Source organism: Ictidomys tridecemlineatus, chromosome 2 (assembly GCF_052094955.1).
Source record: "Ictidomys tridecemlineatus isolate mIctTri1 chromosome 2, mIctTri1.hap1, whole genome shotgun sequence".
Lineage (NCBI taxonomy): Eukaryota > Metazoa > Chordata > Mammalia > Rodentia > Sciuridae > Ictidomys > Ictidomys tridecemlineatus.
This window is the reverse complement of record NC_135478.1, coordinates 113,545,255-113,562,961: the sequence shown is the minus strand read 5'-3', so window position 1 is coordinate 113,562,961 and position 17,707 is coordinate 113,545,255. Positions and strand designations below refer to the sequence as shown.

General features: G+C 54.8%; 1 protein-coding gene across 4 annotated transcripts; it reads right to left on the bottom strand.

The window, feature by feature from the left end:
- Window positions 1–215: 215 nt before the first annotated feature.
- Window positions 216–16,808, bottom strand: Lif (LIF interleukin 6 family cytokine). 4 transcript variants are annotated; one of them, XM_040292018.2, is made up of 4 exons: window positions 16,654–16,808; window positions 6,484–6,602; window positions 4,596–4,774; window positions 216–3,875 (listed from the first exon to the last, which is right to left on the bottom strand). In XM_040292018.2, the coding sequence occupies exons 2-4, from the start codon at window positions 6,500–6,502 to the stop codon at window positions 3,465–3,467; spliced, it is 609 nt and encodes a 202-aa protein (XP_040147952.1). In that variant the 5' UTR covers window positions 6,503–6,602; window positions 16,654–16,808; the 3' UTR covers window positions 216–3,464. The 4 variants fall into 4 exon arrangements, with proteins under 4 accessions (XP_040147952.1, XP_005341948.1, XP_040147954.1 ...); XM_005341891.4 differs by lacking the exon at window positions 16,654–16,808 and adding an exon at window positions 6,936–7,766; XM_040292020.2 differs by lacking the exons at window positions 6,484–6,602; window positions 16,654–16,808 and adding an exon at window positions 5,982–6,468.
- Window positions 16,809–17,707: the final 899 nt, after the last annotated feature.

The following is a 17,707-nucleotide window of genomic DNA, read 5'->3' as shown; positions in this document are numbered from 1 at the left end:
TCTGGACACAATCTACCTTATTCTGCTCAGGTCAAAATTTCACTTACCCACCCCTGCCCTTGCCAGCACTCTTACCCAGTGAAGGTACCCCCACATAAAATTTTTCCAACCCTCCCATCTTTAATGTAGCCAAATCCCACCCTAATGGGCAACCAGAACAGAGTCCATCCCCGCCCCTCTAGCCCTGTCTCCCCACATCAATACACTCCAGAGGGTTTGCCAAGAACAGATTCTTTATTCATTTCTCTTTTTTCTTAAAAAAAAAAAAGTATTCCTTCAGTATAAAAAATAAATATTTTAAATATGACATTGAATAAATAAAAATAATCTGTCAGTATGAAACATTCCCACAGGGTACATTCATCAAAGAGGAATTTGTCGCCCAAGGCCAAGTCCTTTCCAATAGAAAGGAAGGAGGGAAACATCTGAGGCCCCATGGTGGGCCCACTGAGCTAGCAATGCGCATGAGAGATGAAGCCCAGGTACCAGGATTGGGGGGCGGGGCTAGAGATTATTTTAACATAGGACTATCTGTACCGTTGGAAGGAAATTGCTACCTCGCTGCTACCTTGCTGGATTCTGGGACTCCGATCTCAAATGCAATGTCTGCTCTGGAGAGCCAGCAAAGCAGAGCTGGACTGCTTCAGTCAAGGAGGAGGATGAGGAGGATAAGGAGAAGAGACAAGTAAACTAGCAGTGCTGTCTTGGTTTAAATTTTTAAATAATAAATAAGGTTTGTAATACATCTCTCTTCATAAAATGCAAAATGACTCTCCTACCCTGTCCTCTACAGATAACCCATCTCTCCTCCTCTGGCCCAGGCACCCAACCCATCATGCCAGCTGGTGGTCAACACCTGCAGATGAGAAATGCCAAAATGCACAATTTCCTGTCCCCAAAGCTTTTTCACACAAATGCTCCACAATTCAGTGATGCTGTGCAAAGTGGGTGCCAACCTTCTGGAGTTAGATCTAGAAAGAGCACTGAAAACCAGGCCTGCAGGGCAGAGTCCGGGCTGGACAGAGCGCGTCATGGAGCCAAGGGACTGAGCGGGCAGGAAGGAGGAGATTCTCTTGGTTCCTGAGACCTCAGAGGCTGCCAGGTGGGCCCAGCCCAGGGAATCCATGTCCACAGGGAGATGAGATGATAGCAAGATCCGGCCAGCCCCAGGCTCCCAGCTACAGAATCATCCATTCTGGCTTTCAGACAAGTTGTCTTTCTTGCAGCTCAACTTGGAGAAATGCAGCCAGTCCTGAGCCCGATGGAGCAGACAGATAGGAGGGTAGCAGGCTGTGATCCTGGACAAGGGTGTGACCCACATATAAACAGATAGGAAAAGATGCAGCTGCTGTGGTGTCATTGGCCACACACTGCCACATCTTAGTCTAGCCATTGAGATGGATGACTCCTAGACTTTCCCACCCCAGGCTTCAGGGCCTGCCTGCTGCCTGCCCACTGCCATCTGGGTAAAGTGCTTAGAGAACAACAGAGAAAGGTGCAAAGTGATGTGAAATACTATCATCAGTACCGTAATCCCGTGGCTGAACTGCTAGGATCACCGCTGGCTAGGGGTTTGAGAAGCAGCCAGAAGGCTGCTCTCAACAGCTGCCCAGCTTGGCTGCCTCTTTCCCTCCCCTGCTCCCAGACCCGAGGGCGTTTCTCAGCTTGCCTGGCCCCAGCACAAAGGAAGAGATCAGATCGGGTTCCCTGCCTGGGAGCCCAGACATGGGTGGGAGTGGGAGGGAGGCGGGGTACCAGGGACCACAGCTTCCTGGTCTGTGTCCCAGGCATCTTGGGCCTGGCTTCCCCGGTCTCTGGAGCACAGGGCAGCTGCACAATCCTTGCACTGCCCCAGCTTCCTCCACACGCCCTCTGTGGGTGTTCAGGCCACCCGAGGAGTTTCCCACTGTGTGGAAGCATGCTGGGTGCTAGGTCAGGATCGCTCTAGGATCCCTCAACTGTTCATTGATGAGGACAAGGAATCAGCAATGGGTCAGGAAATAGGGCTGCCATGTCTAATGCCTCAGGGTCACACATTTCAACCATGAATGGTACCCCTTGCAGCACGATTCCAGGGGGTGCCAGAGCACAGTATGCAGAAGCCCCTGGAGCCAAGAAAAGAAAAAGCACCAGGCCACTCCACAAACTGGCCCAGGCTCTGCCACCTGGACCCTGACACCCACCCCCAAAGGGGGTCACAGTGGGGTGAGAGAGCTGGCCAGTTCTCTCAGATCCTGACCCTCCTCTAAGCTTCACCCATAAGGCTATTCCACTGTAACATTGTCAGCTTCCAGACCTGGCTCCGCTAAGTGAAGCCTAAGCCCTGGCTCCTGTGGAAGGAGCCATCATGTTATTTCCGCTGGGTAAGGAGCAAGGAAAGGGAATTGACTTTGCCGTTTAAAGCACCAATAAGTTAACATAAATAGGATATCATAATAAATAGGTAATCAAGCTGAGTCAGACACACAGCATTCTTGGATCTCAGGCATCCCTGAGACCCTGACCTCAAGTTCTGCTGCCCCTTGCTCTAGGGACCTGAGTCCGCCTCTGGTCCCCCTCAAGTACCTTTGTGTGGCCTCACAGGGCCCCGAAGGACCTCAGGTGTGAGCTGCTACTCTTGAGCTACCTGTTCCCTCCCTTACAGACTCTTCCCCAGAAGGAAGACTCTGGATCACCTCTGAACCTCCTCACCTAACTTCACAACCTGCCCCTGCCTCTGCCCACCTCCACATCCCCCACCTTCAGGTCTAGCCTCCAGATCCTGGCCACACCAGCCAGTGGGAAAATAATGCAGAGGAGAGGAAGAAAAGCCTTAAGACTTCTGGGACCTCTCCTCCTTTCAGCCTCTTCCTTCCTGGGCCTGACGTTGACCTCACTGTCATCCCAAGACACTGAACACCAGCGACCTTCTGGAACCTTCCACCCAACAATTCCTAGGCCTGAGCTCTCCAACCATACTCAAGAGAAGACAGCCTCCCACCCCAGAGCCCCTTCTCTATCTTCCATCTACTTCTAGGGTACAAGGAGTCCTTTTAGATCCCAGCCCCTCTGGCCCACCCAAGTTTTGGAAACCAAGCTTTCCAAAGGCTACCAAAGGGGCCACAAAGGCACAGATGGTGGTCATTCTACCAGAGAGCCGAACAACTCCCCAGACTCCTCACTGTATAATGTGAGCAAGGGATGGAGGGACAAATGAGGGCAGAAATTCTGCCCACACTTCTCCAGTCCTGGATGCCATCTCCCAGAGGAAGGGGCATGTCCTCTGGTGGGCTTTGAATAGAGGCTGCCTATGGAGGTTTTGACTCTGTGCTGCCCCATCACAGCCCACCCAATTGGGCTGCCAGCAGCCCCCATTTTGGGTTTAATGATGCCCCAGGCCTCAGCCACACTTTGAGAGCCCCCCACATCTGGATCCTGCTCCCGAGACCCCTTCAGTTCATGGCACACTTCACGAAACCTCCTATCTAGAAGGCCTGGGCCACCACTCCAATGACCTGCTTATACTTCCCCAGGAGCTGACAACCAAGCTTCTTCTTCTGGAAGACATCCTTCCCCGAGGTATCAGGGCCATAGGTCACGTCCACGTGAGCCACATGGTACTTGTTGCACAGGCGACATAGCACGTTGCTAAGGAGACCCCGCATGACGTCTGCTGTAGCATTGAGCTTGCTATGGAGACTGAAAGCGTTGGGGTTCAGGAGTTTCTGGTCCCGGGTGATGTTGCCCAGGGAAGTGCCAAGGTATGCAATGATGCGGTACAGCTCCACCAGCTTGGCCTTCTCTGTGCCATTGGCGTGGAAGGGTGGGAAGTCCGTCACGTTGGGAGCACACAACTTGTCCAGGTTGTTGGGAAATGGCTCCCCTTGGGCTGTGTACTGAGAAGTAGAAGAGCAGAGGAAAGGTGATGTGGGAGTCAAGGGTTGATGGTCCAGCCCTGCCACCAACCCTTGGGACAAACTTTTAAGCTGCAGTTTCCCCACCTATGGCATGGGGACCCAACTCCTTGTCTTGTCAGCATCTAGAATCGTCATGAAAGCTAGAAGTACTCATAAGTGTGAATGCACTTCCTAACGGTCAAGGACTAGATCATACAGGCAGCTGTCATCACCATCACCATAACCGCATGGAGACAGAAAGGAAAATGCGGCATCTCATCAGTGTCACCTCTGCTGGTACACCACACACACTTGCACTTTCACCCACTCCCCTCGCCCTCTTCCTGGTATCTCTCCAGTTACACACAGCTCCCTTTCTCAATGGTACCTCCCTGTCCATTCACTGCCTTATCCCTCTCAATCTCTCTTCATTGGCCTCTTGCTCCATGTGGCAGAGATCAAAAATGCCAGGCCCCCATCTTCTCACCCCAGTTCTGTCCCTCACTAACTGGCCACATTGGGAAAGCAACTTCCAGTCTCAGAGCCTAGTCTGGGGGCCTGGGAATGGTTTAACCAAGTCCTTTCCCCTTGACTCCCTCTAACTACAAAAAGGTTCCCTCCAGCCCAGGTCAGAACAACCTCCACAGATATTTGCAAACCCCTCTTTCTCCACCCTTTCTTCTTCCTTTGTATCCTGGGGGTTGTGGGGGGGTAACTTACATAGAGAATAAAGAGGGCATTGGCACTGCCATTGAGCTGCAACAGTTGGTTCCTGATCTGATTCATGAGGTTGCTGTGACATGGGTGACGTGTGGCACAGGTGGCATTGATGGGGGTGATGGGAAGGGGGCTCCCTGCCCCGTGTTTCCAGTGCAGAACCAGTAGCAGGGGTATGACTCCTGGTAACAGACAAAAAGTTGTGATGAACAGAAGGGAGAGAAAGGTAGTTTGGAGTTCATGGCACATTGGATGGAGTTTGGGCAAAGGCTCAACCATTTCTACTTTTCACTGTGTTATTGCATCTGTTTCTCTGTTCCCCGTTTTCAGATGGCTACCTCAGCATCTCTCAGCTTTCTTTTCTCACCCTGGGTTTCCAAGTGTTTGTGGAGGGAAGTGTCCCACTCACTGATGCACACCAAGCATCACATTCCCTGGGTTGAGTGAAGGAGCGGGGAGGGAAGACAGAAGCTACTCACAGCAGCTGGAAGTGCAGCTTGTTGGGTGCAGGGGACACTCAACATCTGGCCTACCTCCTTCAAGACAGCAAAGACACCAGGCCTTCTGGCTGGGAGTCATCACTTCCCAGGCCCAGCAGGTGCAAGGAGGCCTCTATCATCCCACCTCTCAGAATGATCCAGATTCCTAGTATTCCTTCATGCTCACTAGCCCGCTGCAGCCCAAAACTTCCAAACTGGAATCCCTGGAGACTTTTGTTGATCTTCTCAAACTTGCAGCTTGATTCTGGCTCCCTGAACCAATTGGTGCCTAATTCTGCTATCATCCATCCCCTCTTCTCCTCCATCTCGGTATTTCCCTATTGTAGCCACTCCCCTCTGGGAGACCCTCGGCTCCACCCTGCAGATTCCCACTCTCCATCCCCAAGCCATAATGCACCCCACCCCCTATAACTCCTCCACTCATCACATTGTCCCCTTGAGTCAGCGTCCCTTGCCCCTGGCCCTGGCTTAGGGCAAAGACCACATCCCCTCACCTGGCTTGGGGAGGGAAAGGAAATGGTGCAACCAGGAAAGAGAAAAGGGAAAAGGTCGCAGGCGGCGGGGTGGGCGGGGAGGAAGGAAAGCGAAAGGTGCCAGGAGATCTGGGAGCTGTCCGGGCCTGTCCCGGATCACCCCTCCCCCCAGGCGCCTGCCCCGGCTTCACCCTCAGGAACCCTCAGACCTGCCGTTCCAGGACCCAGCATAAGGCACCTGAGGGTGGTAGGGGCTGAGGTCAGCCAACCTCCTGCCCGGATTCCCTTTGCAGGGACAAGAGGGACCGACCGTGGAACCTCAAGTTCACTTCTCATGGGTCCCCAGTTCCTCCCAGCATCCCCAGGCAGTACTAAGGTCCCGGGATGGCTCGGGGGGCTCCACACCCCTATCTCACCTAGTGCAGACCACAGGCTTTCCAGGCACTAGTAGATGGAGGCGGCACCTGCTCCTGTCCCGGGCCGGAGTTTGCAAGCTGCTCGGCCGCCTGAGCCCCTCCCAGGGTGCAGCCGGGACGCGGTTGGAAAAGAGAAAGCGGAAAGAAAGAAAGAAAAAGAAAGAGGGAGGGTGAATCCGGGAGAAAGCAGAGAAGGAAAAGCAGCGCGGGAGAGTGGAGGAGCAAGGAGGAGGAGGCGGAGGAGGAAGGCTGCGGCTGGCCCCCTCGCTTGCTGCCAACCTGCTGGCCCGGGCGGGCTGGGAGCGCGGTGCCCTGACCATGTGCTGCACTGCTCCCGGCCGCCACCCAGCGCCTCCGGCGGGCCGGACCCGCTGCGCGGGCGCCCCAAGTGTCCGAGTGTCTGTGGCGGGCGGGTGTCCCGCTGGTGCTCGCCAAGAGTCCCAAAGTTGCCGCCGCGCCCTCAGCGGGGACGCGGAAGCCCGCGTGGGGCGGGTGGATTTACCTGCGGCCAAGACCTTCATTATGGGCTGGACTCCAGGGGCCTTGGAGGAACCTTAGATGCCGGCCGTTTTCAAAGGTTCATGCTCAAATGGGGAATTTGCCTGATTTATATACTGGAGCCTGTGTTGTAAGACAGAGAAACAGCTATATTTAGCCGGTATCCCCAGTCCAGGAAGTTGTTTGAGGTGCATCATAGGAAATTATGAATGGAAGAAAAGTGAGAGTGAAGGGGGGGGACGAGTGGGGGGAGAGGGGAGGACAGATTTTTTTTTCCCTCTTCTAAGAATTTGATTGATAAAATTATAATGAAGTCGTCAACAAAACGCCCTGTGGTTTTCCTGAGTGGTTTGCCCTGGGCCTTGTTTGAAGGTGGGCCTGGTGAGGAAGGTGCCCCCAAGTGGAGTCAGTGGTGGTCCCCAGGCAATGGGCACCCCCAGACAACCCCCAACTCACCTGGGTTTGGGGAGGTGTCAAGAAACTGGACTAGCAGATTGCGGCTGGCACCTGTGGCCCCAAGTCGGGGGGCTCTGGGGGGAAGTGGGAAGAGGCAGGCTGGGACTTGGCGGTGAAGGAGGTTCCAGGAAGAGGGGCTGGGGCCGGGCTTGGACTTTAGACAGTATAAGGCGGAAATGTGAGTGCTGGAAGCCACCTATACCGTGACCTTCTCCAACCTGCCCATTGCCACTGGGCAAAGAGGAGCTCAAAGGGAACATACTGCCCAGGGTCCCAAGGGACAGGCCCCCTGATGGTCATCAGTATTGCCTTCTCTGCTGACTACTGGTACCGGTGAGGCTGGGGAACCAGCTAGGAAGACACCAGGGTGGGGGTGGGGGTGGCTGTGACTTGGTTATTTGGGGACAGTTTGGAGAGAAGCTTCAGGGAAAGTAGCTCAGCATTTCTATTCTGAAAGGGACACCTGAAGCAGAGACCAAGGACAGCTTGGCAAAATCTGACTCTGGCTTCCTCCCCAGGATTCTGAGGAATGGCTGGGGAAACCAAGAAGTGCCCAGGGGCTCCCTGACCCTCCGTGAAAGCTCCCTAGAGCTCTGCCTCAGAGAATGATGGTGGCTTCCAAAAGATGGCTTCTAGTCTCTAAGGCAGGGCTGCGAGTTCTGGTATCTGCAATAGCTAGGCAGATTGATATATATGAGTGAGGGACAGTAAGGAATAGCAGGGACCAGGGCAAAATGAACGCAGGGACTCCTGTATAAAAAGCAGTAAAAACAAAAATAAGGTGAGGGAATATGGGTCATACATCTAGGGCCATCTGTCCCCCAAGTGGCCAGGTCCTCCTATACCAAAAGACATCTCATTCTCCTGGGTACCCCTCTCCAACCCCCCTCCCTTCACCCTGACCCAAGATCTTGATGGAAGAATTGGTTTTCCAATGTCAGGGCACTCTCACAGCCTTGCCTGGTCCCTGCCACCTCTGCCCGCCCCCTTACCCATCCTCCATGCCCCCAGCTCCTGCCTCTTGCCACATCCCGGACCTGCCCAGCTCCTCCCTCATCGTGCCAGGACGAGCCCTCCTGCCTGCTACTGTCCCCCCTCCTTCACACACACCCTGCCCTATCCCAGCTCTTGCTCCCCCATGGTCTCCTGGCAGGGCGTTGGATGTGGAGTGATAAAACTGCCCATCCCGACTGGTACTTCCCAACAGGAAGGAGGCTATAGAGTGGAGAATGGCTCTCCTTTTCCCTTTCCTTTTTCCTGCAACTCCCCAACACACCTTCTTTCTTCCTTGGGGTGCGGTGGAGGTTCTCACATGGTACTCTGGGGTCAGTGTACACCCACATGCCTGGCTCAGCAACTCCACATCCCAGGATAACCCAGCTCACCCCCTTCCCCCTACCCCAGACCCTTAATTAGGACCTGAGTATTCAGAGCATGGACTCTGAATTAGCCACTTGTCCCACCCTTACACCCCACAGATACCTATTACCTGACAGCCTGGCTGTCTTAACCTGGACCCCAAACCCATTTGACCAGGGCCCCATTGTGGGCCCTGTCTATAAATCCCCTGAATCCCAACCCAAGCTTCTTAGGGACTTCTAGAGGCTGCTACCCCATCCACCCTCTGCCCTGGGTTCTCCCCTACATCCTTTTCATTGGATTTCTGGGCCTCATACAGCTCTTGTGGCTCCCCGGACCCCTATCAGCCTTACAATCCACTCCAGTCTCCATTTAATCTCAGCCCCACCCCACAGGAAACAGGAAGTGTGTCTAGAAGTCACTGACGCTAGGGCTAGTTAATCCCAGCTCTGACAGTCTCTTTCCCGTGCCTCAGTCTCCCCTCTCACAGTACCTGACTTAGTTTCGTGCTCCCCAAGTGCTCTGGGACCCTTGGTGCCCCAGGTCCAGCCTCCCCCTTCTGTCCATGTCTGGGCATCACCTGCGCTGGACCTCTGGGGAGAAGGCCGGACAGGGCCTCCCAGCCGAGTGTCCGCCTGCAACGTGGCTGCAGCCGGAGTTTGTTTTCTTCCCTCCCTCTCTATGCTGTGTGTGTGTGTGTGTGTGTGTGTGTGTGTGTGTGTGTGTTCCCCTCTGCTCCCTCACGGAAGGCATCCTCCCTTCTTGGCTGCCTGCTCCCAGGGTTGTGACCCTGAGCCCCACCCTAGAGTGGCAGCCCCAGCCCAGCCCCTTCCAGCTGTGACTTCATCCGCTGCCTGTCCTGCTCCTGCAGACTGGGCCTGCTGGGGATTTGACAGGCCTCAGGGCAGGAGGGACAGCTGGAGGCCATAGGGAGACCCCCAGAACCTAGGTAGGGGGCTGACAGGCCAGGACACAGGGGTGCTGTCTCCAGGTGGCTGTGTCCTTTCTCTAGGAAATGAGCACATGGGATGGCCGGTGGGCCTTCCCAGCATCCCTCAGGGCTCTCTCTTGTGTGCACTTTGGCACATATGGCCTATCAGCCTCTCCTTTTCTGTTGATTTTCACCCAACACCACAAGTTCCTCCAAGAATGCCCCAGCTGGTTATTTTTCACATGGGGAAACTGAGGCTCAGGAAGTGAAGGCACTTGCTCAAGGCCACACAAAAAGTGAAAAGTAGAGGCTGGTATGGAACCCAGGCCTCTGGCTTGCAAGCCAGGGCAACCCTAGAGGCACCTCACACTGTGAGGGTGAGGGGCTTCCTCCAGGAAGCCTCCCTGGCCTCCCACACTCCTGAGGGGCTCTGTTGGCCTCATCCTGTGCACTCTTGTTTTGGTCAACACCCATCTTATTCCTCAGTCTTAGAGGCTTGGATAGGGTCTGCTACTCATTTGTATTCCTGTTGGCACCCATCTTGGTGTTATCCCATAGTAGCTGCCAAGTCGTTTTTGAAAGCATTTTACACTTTCCCAAAGCCATCCATGCCAAATCTCTCATGGAGGTAGGTGTAGAAGTCTGGTGGTTTGAAGCATGGACTTTGACCTCATTCAGAATCAGGTTGGAGGTTTGACTCTGCTAGTTATGAGCTCTGTGACTTTGGAGAAGTGGCCATTGCCTGGCCTCGGTTTCTTCATCTGTAAAATGGGATTAATGAACTCACATAGCGGGTTTCCTGGAAGGGCCCAGGGCTCAGTGTGGCTGTTAGCACCCAGCAAGCCTTCTATGTGGCAGCATGGATCATGCTGACCTCCACTTGAAGGAGAGATCCTTGTCCCCATTCTACAGACAAGGAAACTTGGGTACATTCCAGGACTGAGGGAAAAAACAGGTAGGAGAGGGGATACTTCTCTATCCTACAGTCTCTTGCTTCAGGGCTGCCCTGAAAGATTGGATGGGGTATGGAGTGAGTTGGCATGGCAGTGTTCTTCCTTCCCTTAAGCTCCCCCCCCCCTCCCGCAAGGCCTGAGCTGAGGACAGCTGCTGACCTGGCCTTACCGCCTCCAGGAGCTGATTCACCCCCAGGCCCCATCTGAGAAGGATGGGGACACACTCAGCTCAGAGGGGCTTGAATCACCAGCCGCCCCCTGTGGAGCCCTTGTGGGGGGAATGCGGGGGTGGGGACCAGCCCCCTGCCTGCCTGCCAGTCTGTCTCTTTCCTGGGCCCCAGGGCACTCAGGAGAAAGGGCCGCATGGCAGTGGCCATGGGCAGGGGGTGGGGGTTGGAAGGTACTCTCTCAGTCAGGCATCCTGTGTGGGCAGCCAACAGCCGTTACTCAGCAGGTAAGCAGCTCGCTGGACATGGGGAATTCCCCAAGACCAGTGACCCAGATACCAACAACCCCTGCTGCCCAGGCCAGCCCCCCTCCCCGCTCCTGGCTAGGATCTCAGTTCTCTAAAAACCAGACCAGCTTTAGCCCACTGCTTTGATATTCCCACCTGGGGAATGAGCACAGGGTTATCAGATGGTTCTGGGAGAGTCAGGGGCCAACCATGTTTCCCAAGACCAGGACTGGGGACAGGTGGCCAGAGGAGAAGGGAGAAGTTCAGGAATTCCTTGCACAGCCCTAGCAGTTGGGTATATTGTCCAAAAAGGCAAAAGTGCCTCATTATTCAGTCTTTGAGAATGAGAGTGTAACTCCACCCCACAAGCATGCTGGAGCTGTCCGTACACCTTAAGTTCCTCAGTCAGCTGACCTGCGCTGTGTTGGCAGGTGCATAGGGCATGGGCCTTATAGCCTGGCAGACCTGAGTTCCAGTCTTGCCCACACCACATACTGGCTGTGTTCTGGGCAACTGGCCTCTCTGAGCCTTGATTTTCTTTCTGCAAATAAGGATGCCACCACACGAGCCTCCTGAGGCTGTCCTGGGGACACTGGGCGAGAAACACAGATAAAGCACATAACACGAGACAGCCATTCCCGCTAAAACCCATGTGGCCACAGAAGAGGCTCACACCCAGCCTGAGTCAGGGACTTTGGTCACACCTAGGTAAAGAGGTTGGCAAGGTGGGAGCTGAGAGTTGGGACAGGAGTTGGCTCCCAGGTCTGTCAGTCCATTGATCTTGGTGTGAAACGGATACAATTCTTCCCCCATCTCAAGGCCCTGCAGAGCTCAGGTGCAGAGGCTGTAATCTGCTCCCTCCTCCCCTAACCCCATCAAACCTCTGGCAAGGAGAAGAGACATCCCCTCAGGGCCAAGAAGGAGCCAGAAGCCACTGTGGTCTCCTGCCAGCTGCCCCCAGCATCACCCTGCCACTTCCCGACTGGTTCTGCGTCAGGAATCAACCCCCTGGAGGTGAATCAGAGTGACTGCATTTTTTTTTTCTTCATTTCTGATAGAAATTGCAAGGGAAGCAGCAACCCACAGAATTCTGATCACCAGCAGGGCCAGAGACCTAGCCATGGTGTTGCAGTTGCTTGGGGACTGGTCCCATCCCAGGCTCTGCCCTCAGCCTCTCCTTTGTCTGCCCTGGTTGCAGCCCTCCATGGGCAGGCTGTGTAGTCTCTTCAAGCAGTTCTACACCCTCCAGCCCTAGAATCTTGTGGGCTGATGTAGAGAGCAATGTTTTCACGCTGTGGGTCTTTACCTCTTAGTGAATCATGGATTCAATTTAAAGGGTTGCTGCCAGCACTTTCAAAAAGGAAATGGAATAGCAAAATCACTTGGCATCACCCAGAGCATAGGCAAGCGTTGCTCCATGAACCACTTTTTTCCCGTGTGCTTCGTCCTCTGGTTGCGATGTGCAATGTGTTTCTTACTGGGGGGTCAGAGTCAAAAATATTTGCTGGTATCAGTGATGAAAGCCAGGCCCAGGGGGGCTGAATGACTTGCCCCAAACCATTCAGCAGATGGCAGCATGGGGCTGCTGACTTTCACTTCAGGCACCACCTGTTCCAGCTCAGAAATGGGCCAAAGGTGCCACTGGGCAGGGAGGGGCAGATGCTCTGGATGGGGGTAGGACCTGGCATCACCTTGTACCATAATAAAGGACCTCCCAGAGCCAAGCCTCTTACCATCCACTCCCTTTCTCAGCCTCAAACTCCCAGGCTGGGAGAGATGGGGGACAGGAGAGTCACTGGCCTTCCCTTCCTCTGCAAGGAGTCCTTTATCCCCACTGCAGGACACAGGAGGAGGGAAAGCCCACCTTTCTGGGGCACCCTAAGGCTGGGAGATGGGCCTCAGGACTTCCCATGGGTCTGGGGCAGGTCTGAGTCTATCTGTCTAATTGGGTCCGAATGGACATCCACCTGTATATTTGCATGTGTAGTAAGCACCTTGGTGCTTGTTCCTGCCTCTGTTTGGCTATGTGCGCCCTATGTGTGCTCACATGTAGTGTGTGTGTGTGTGTGAGTGTGTGTGTGTGCGCACGCGCGCACATTTGTTTGCCTGCGTGGGCGCATATTTATTTGCCTGTGTGGCTAGGAGAGAGCAGGACTATGCAGGTCTCTGGCTGGCTTTGTGAGTCCTCTGTATGGTTGTTGGGGTATGTGTGTGTGACCCTGCACCTGGGTGAGTCAGTGTGGGACAGTGGGTCTCTGAGTAACAGGGCTGGGGGGTGGGGTGGCAGGTATGACCCTGTGCCTGTGCCCCAGTCTATGTCTCCAGCAATTCCTGTTCCTTACTATCCAGTTCCCGCCCCTAGAAACCATGTGGCAGCCTTACTTCACGTCACAGGGGCCACCAGCAGCTGGTTTCCTCCCTGCCCCACCCGTCCCTGCCCCCCCCATCCCGGCCACCCTGACTCTTGGCATAGGAACAACACTGATGTCAGAGCCGAGCTGACAGCTTCCTTCTCCCACTGGATTTTCCAAAAGAGAGAGACCACAGCACGGCTTCTATTAAATAATCGAGGGTAGGGGGTAGGGGATGTGTCACTCAATGATTTCCTGAACTCGAAGCAATAAACAGAACAGGAAGTGGCCCAGGCCACACTGGGGCTGTAGCTGGCCACAGAAGTGGGGCCCAGGCTCCTCTCCTTCCCCTCCCCCAACAAAGCTCACGGGCCACTCCAACTGGACCAAGAGATAAAGTCAGAGAAGTGGCTGGGCCACTTCCCAAACTGTCCCTCAGCACCCATGATGTCCCAAAGAAATATTCTGAGAATATGTTAGGTGGGAGGTGATGCGAGCCTCAGGAAAGTGGTCCCATCCCAAAAGGTAAGGAGAGTGAATGGGATGAGACCCAGCCGGAACTGAACTATCCTTGTTCCTATGAAGAGGCAAAAGAATGAGCTCCCTGAATCAGGGAAAGGAGCAAGTAAGGGGAGTCACTGGTGAGGGCCAGGAGGACATGAGCCAGGTCTTCGCTCCACCTCTTTGGGCAATCTGCATGATGCCTGTCTCCCACCAGCCCTGTACCTTTGGTGGAACAAACCTGAGGAGCCTCTCAGTTTAACTTGACTGACTTCCTGGAGGATGAGGCTGCACACCATAGACCCCCAAGGCCTGATAAGCTACTCTCCCCCAAGCTACTATACCCCTAGATATCTCAAGTCCTAAGCCCCATTCTCTGCAGGAAGAATTTGAATCCTCATATGACAGATTTGGAAACTGAGGCTTGGAGAGTTGAATGGTTTCTCCAGGGTCACACAGTATATAACACCCCATGCCTGAAATAGAGTGTGGTGTGGGCAGCCAGGCGATGCTCCAGGCAAGAGGGGGCCAGTGGGTGTCCCTCAGACAACTTGCCCCTGGGAAGTTCCCGTAGCCTGGACTAGGCGGCTCAGCTGCTTATCAGCTTTGGGGCTCCATGACACAATCCTACTCTGATCTTCTGCCCAGCCAGGCCTCCACCCCACCCCACCCCTGGACCCCATTTCCGTTTCCTCCCATTTTGGGTGGGACCCACGCCTGGCCCTGGCGTCACCGTGGGCTGTCCTCTGTAAACCCCTTAGCTGTTGAACTCTGTGTCCACTCTAGCCAGTGAACTGATGGCAAGGGAACCTCATAGAGGGAGGATGATGGCCCGTGGCTCTCAACCTTTCATGTCTCCACACAGCCCACTTGCTTTCCCAAGCTGCTCGGCTGGGAGGGAACTCAGAGTTCATAATGGCCTCTGCCGGCCTCGGCATCCCTGCTTGTAAAGGGAAATAGTTGGAGGGGAAGAGGCTCCATGGGGAGGGGAATAGGGCCAGGTGGGCTTTGGAATCAGCTGGACCTCAGATCCATTTCTGGCTCTGCAACTTACAGGCTGTGCTACCTCACACAGATGACCTCACTGCTCAGACCTCTGTTTTAACATCTACAAAATGGGAATCAGTGCTGTCAACCTGTGAGATTGGCAATAGCCCCTCTGGGAAGCCAGCAGGACTTGAAGATGCACCTTTATTATTGGCATTATCTTAGCTGGTACAACTTCAAAGGTGGAGCCTAGAGAGGGGATGTAACTTTTCCAAGGCCACACAGCAAATTAGTGGGGAATCTCCATAAATATGTGGGCTGCTTGCCTCTCTTGGACTCCCAGTCAGGGAGACAGGAACCCTGGGTCTCAATCCTGATTTGCTCGTGCGAATTCCAGCAAGAGGTCCCTTGGAAGCCAGGCATGGTGGCACATGCCTGTAATCCCCGCAACTCAGGAGGCTGAGGCAAGAGGATCACCAAATGAACCAGCCTCAGCAACTTAGTGGGGCCTTAAGTAACTTAGCAAGACCCTGTCTCAAAACAAAACATAAAAAGGGCTGGGGATGTGGCTCAGTGGTTAAAGCCCCTCTGGATTCAATTCTTGGTACAAAAAAAAAGTATTTTGGAAGTCAGCTGTCCTGCCTGGGTCAAGCCATCAGCCTTGAAGGATCTCTCTAGATTCTTAAAGGCATGGATTGTGGGAGAGAGTGGTGGGGATAGAGAAGTCCTCCCAGATCACTTGGAAAGATGGGTCCAGGTCTGGGGGGAGGGCCAGGGCCAGGATTCCCTTCCCTGCAGCTCCAAGCGCCTCTAAGCTGTGGGCAGCAGCGCCCCCCACTGCCCAGTGGACAGCAGGCACCACAGCCACAACCCCAATAGCCACAGGCCTTGCTCAGGCAATGTCTGTCCTGGGTGGAGCACAATTGGGGGGATTTGAGGAAGTGAGCCAGGATGCCTGAGGCTTGAAATGGGGGATGGGCAGAGGCCATCAAGCAATACAGGGGAAGGGGACATGCAAGGTGGCGGGTCCTGGAGGGGCAAGTGCCCTGTCCAGCACTCCCTGGAGGGAAATCCCTGAAGTCCAACCGCAAGGGGGCACTAGGACCACGTGTCGCAGGCAGGGAGACAGCGACTGTCCAGCTGAGGCTCTGTGGAGAAGAGGAGGAGACAGCTCTCCTCTGTTGGCCCTTCCCACTGGGTCCTCACACCAATTCTTCCAGGTGGGGATTATGTACTCCATATTACAGAGATGCAAACCAAGGCCCAAACCAAGGTGAAAATAAACAGCCCACGGTCACCAAGCAAGAAGCAGGAAGCAAGTCCAGGAACACCCAGCTGCAAAGCAGAGATTGGGAGGCTCCTTGTGGCCCTGCCTTACTCGAGCATGCCAGGAGACCCCCATCATCCAGCCCCAGGATAAGCCCACTGGATGGTTTTCCACCATCCTGGAAGCCCCTCCCCAGGCCTTGGGAACTGCTAACAGCAAGAATTGGGCCTAGTTCCTTCTCTAGTTATGGATGCCAAGCTGCTTCTGTAGAGCTCTGTGCAAAGATTTTGCTTAGGGCTGTCCTTTCTCCCTGCCCTGACCCCAGGAGCTGGTGCTTCCATCCTACTGAGCAGACAAGGTACAGAGCTGTCAAGTCCTGCACTGCCCCAAGGTCAAAAGCATGACTTTAACTGATGGCACAGCCTGGCGCTGTGATCCACTGCAGCACCTCCAATGGGACTGAGACCCTCGGATGCCATCTGAGGGAAAGTGAGGCCTCTGCTACTCTGGGAAAGAGTGCACTTGAAGGTCCTTTGTGAATGCAGGAACCAAGACTCCCAGAGAAGTGACCCCCTCCAAGATCTTGCAAAGCCAAACTTCAAATCTAGACGTCCCTTCAGTCTCCCTGGCCAGCACTGTCCCCGCCCTTGAATCCGTGGGTGATCTTTAACCCCTCACATGTTCCCATGAAACCTTCACAATTATTTTCTCCTGCTTTGCCTCAACATCCTCCAAGAGAGGTTCAGGGCATGTCTTACCAAGCCTTTATGGGGTGGGTAAACTGAGGCAACGAGAGTTGCACAGGCCACCATATACCCTCTGAGGTACTAGGGAGCAACTGATATTTTTCCATGCTAAGGATAAATTTGGGAGCTGACATCTACCCCACAGTCCTGCCCAGTTGGGGGAGCCTACCGTGGTCTCTGCGCCCGTATGCGACCCTCCGGAGTCTGGAAAGATGTTCCCCAGGTCTTCAGTGGGACACCATCATCTTCAGGGCCAGGCCCCCTCTGCTTCCCTCTCCTGCTGAACCTTCTCTGGCGTCCTCTTCTCACCCCGCCCCCCACCTGACTTCCCGTCCAGAGCTGGGTGGCCCCAAAGCTCCCCCCACTTCCACCCCACCCCCAAGCTGAGGACTGGAATAACAGGTGCAGAGAGCCCCAGGCCCCTGCCCAGGCCAAGCCTGACAGGCAGGGGTAGGGTCTTCTGGATGGCCCAAGGGAGCAACAAGACTGGGATATGGGGAGGGGGCGTCCCTCTATCCGTTGCCCCTTCCTGGGCTGCGTGGCTAGGCTACTGTGGCCTGAGTCACAGCTGACTGGGCCGCGCCCAGCCTGCCTGGGTGACCCAGGCCAGCATAAGGCGATGACTGGGCAAGCCTCCGCATGACCGGCTGGGGTCGGCCTTAGGTGTTTTGACTCAGACATGCCACAGGCCGTGTGCACCAGGGCCGTCCTCCTCTCTCGTCCCTGTCCCCAGAAGAGTCACAGGACTGCAGCCATATCCCTAGGCATGGTGCCCCCAAGCCACCACTCCCTGTCCTGGCACCCACCTCAGAACCCCAGGAGCCACCTGTCCCGTGTGATCCGCCCTCTGTCCCAGGCTCCGGAGAAAGCCTCACCTGCCCAACCCCTCTCCTTTAGAGACCTTCGCCCCTCCCCGAACAAGCCCAGCCCTCAGGGACAACCCCAGGAAGCAGGGAGCTGGCCTTGCTGGGGCCTCCCACTCTAACTATGGACTGTGACCCTTGCCTTGATGCTAGAAAAAGGGTTCTGTAGATTCCCTGGGTCCCAGGCCTGCTGTGGAGGATGGGATGTGGGATGGGGACAAAAAAACAGAGTGTAAAGAAACCAAGCTGGGCATGTGGCACACACCTGTAATCCCAGTGAGGCAGGAGGATTGGGAGTTCAAAACCAGCCTCAGAAAAGAGAGTTGCCAAGCAACTCAATGAGATCCTATCTCTAAATAA

What these genes read in the sequence shown, in the direction of transcription:
- Lif (XM_040292018.2), bottom strand. An exon ending in ATGCCCTCTTTATTCTCTAT is followed by an intron (nt 3,876 to 4,595) that starts GTAAGTTACCCC and finishes TCTACTTCTCAG; the next exon opens with TACACAGCCCAAGGGGAGCC.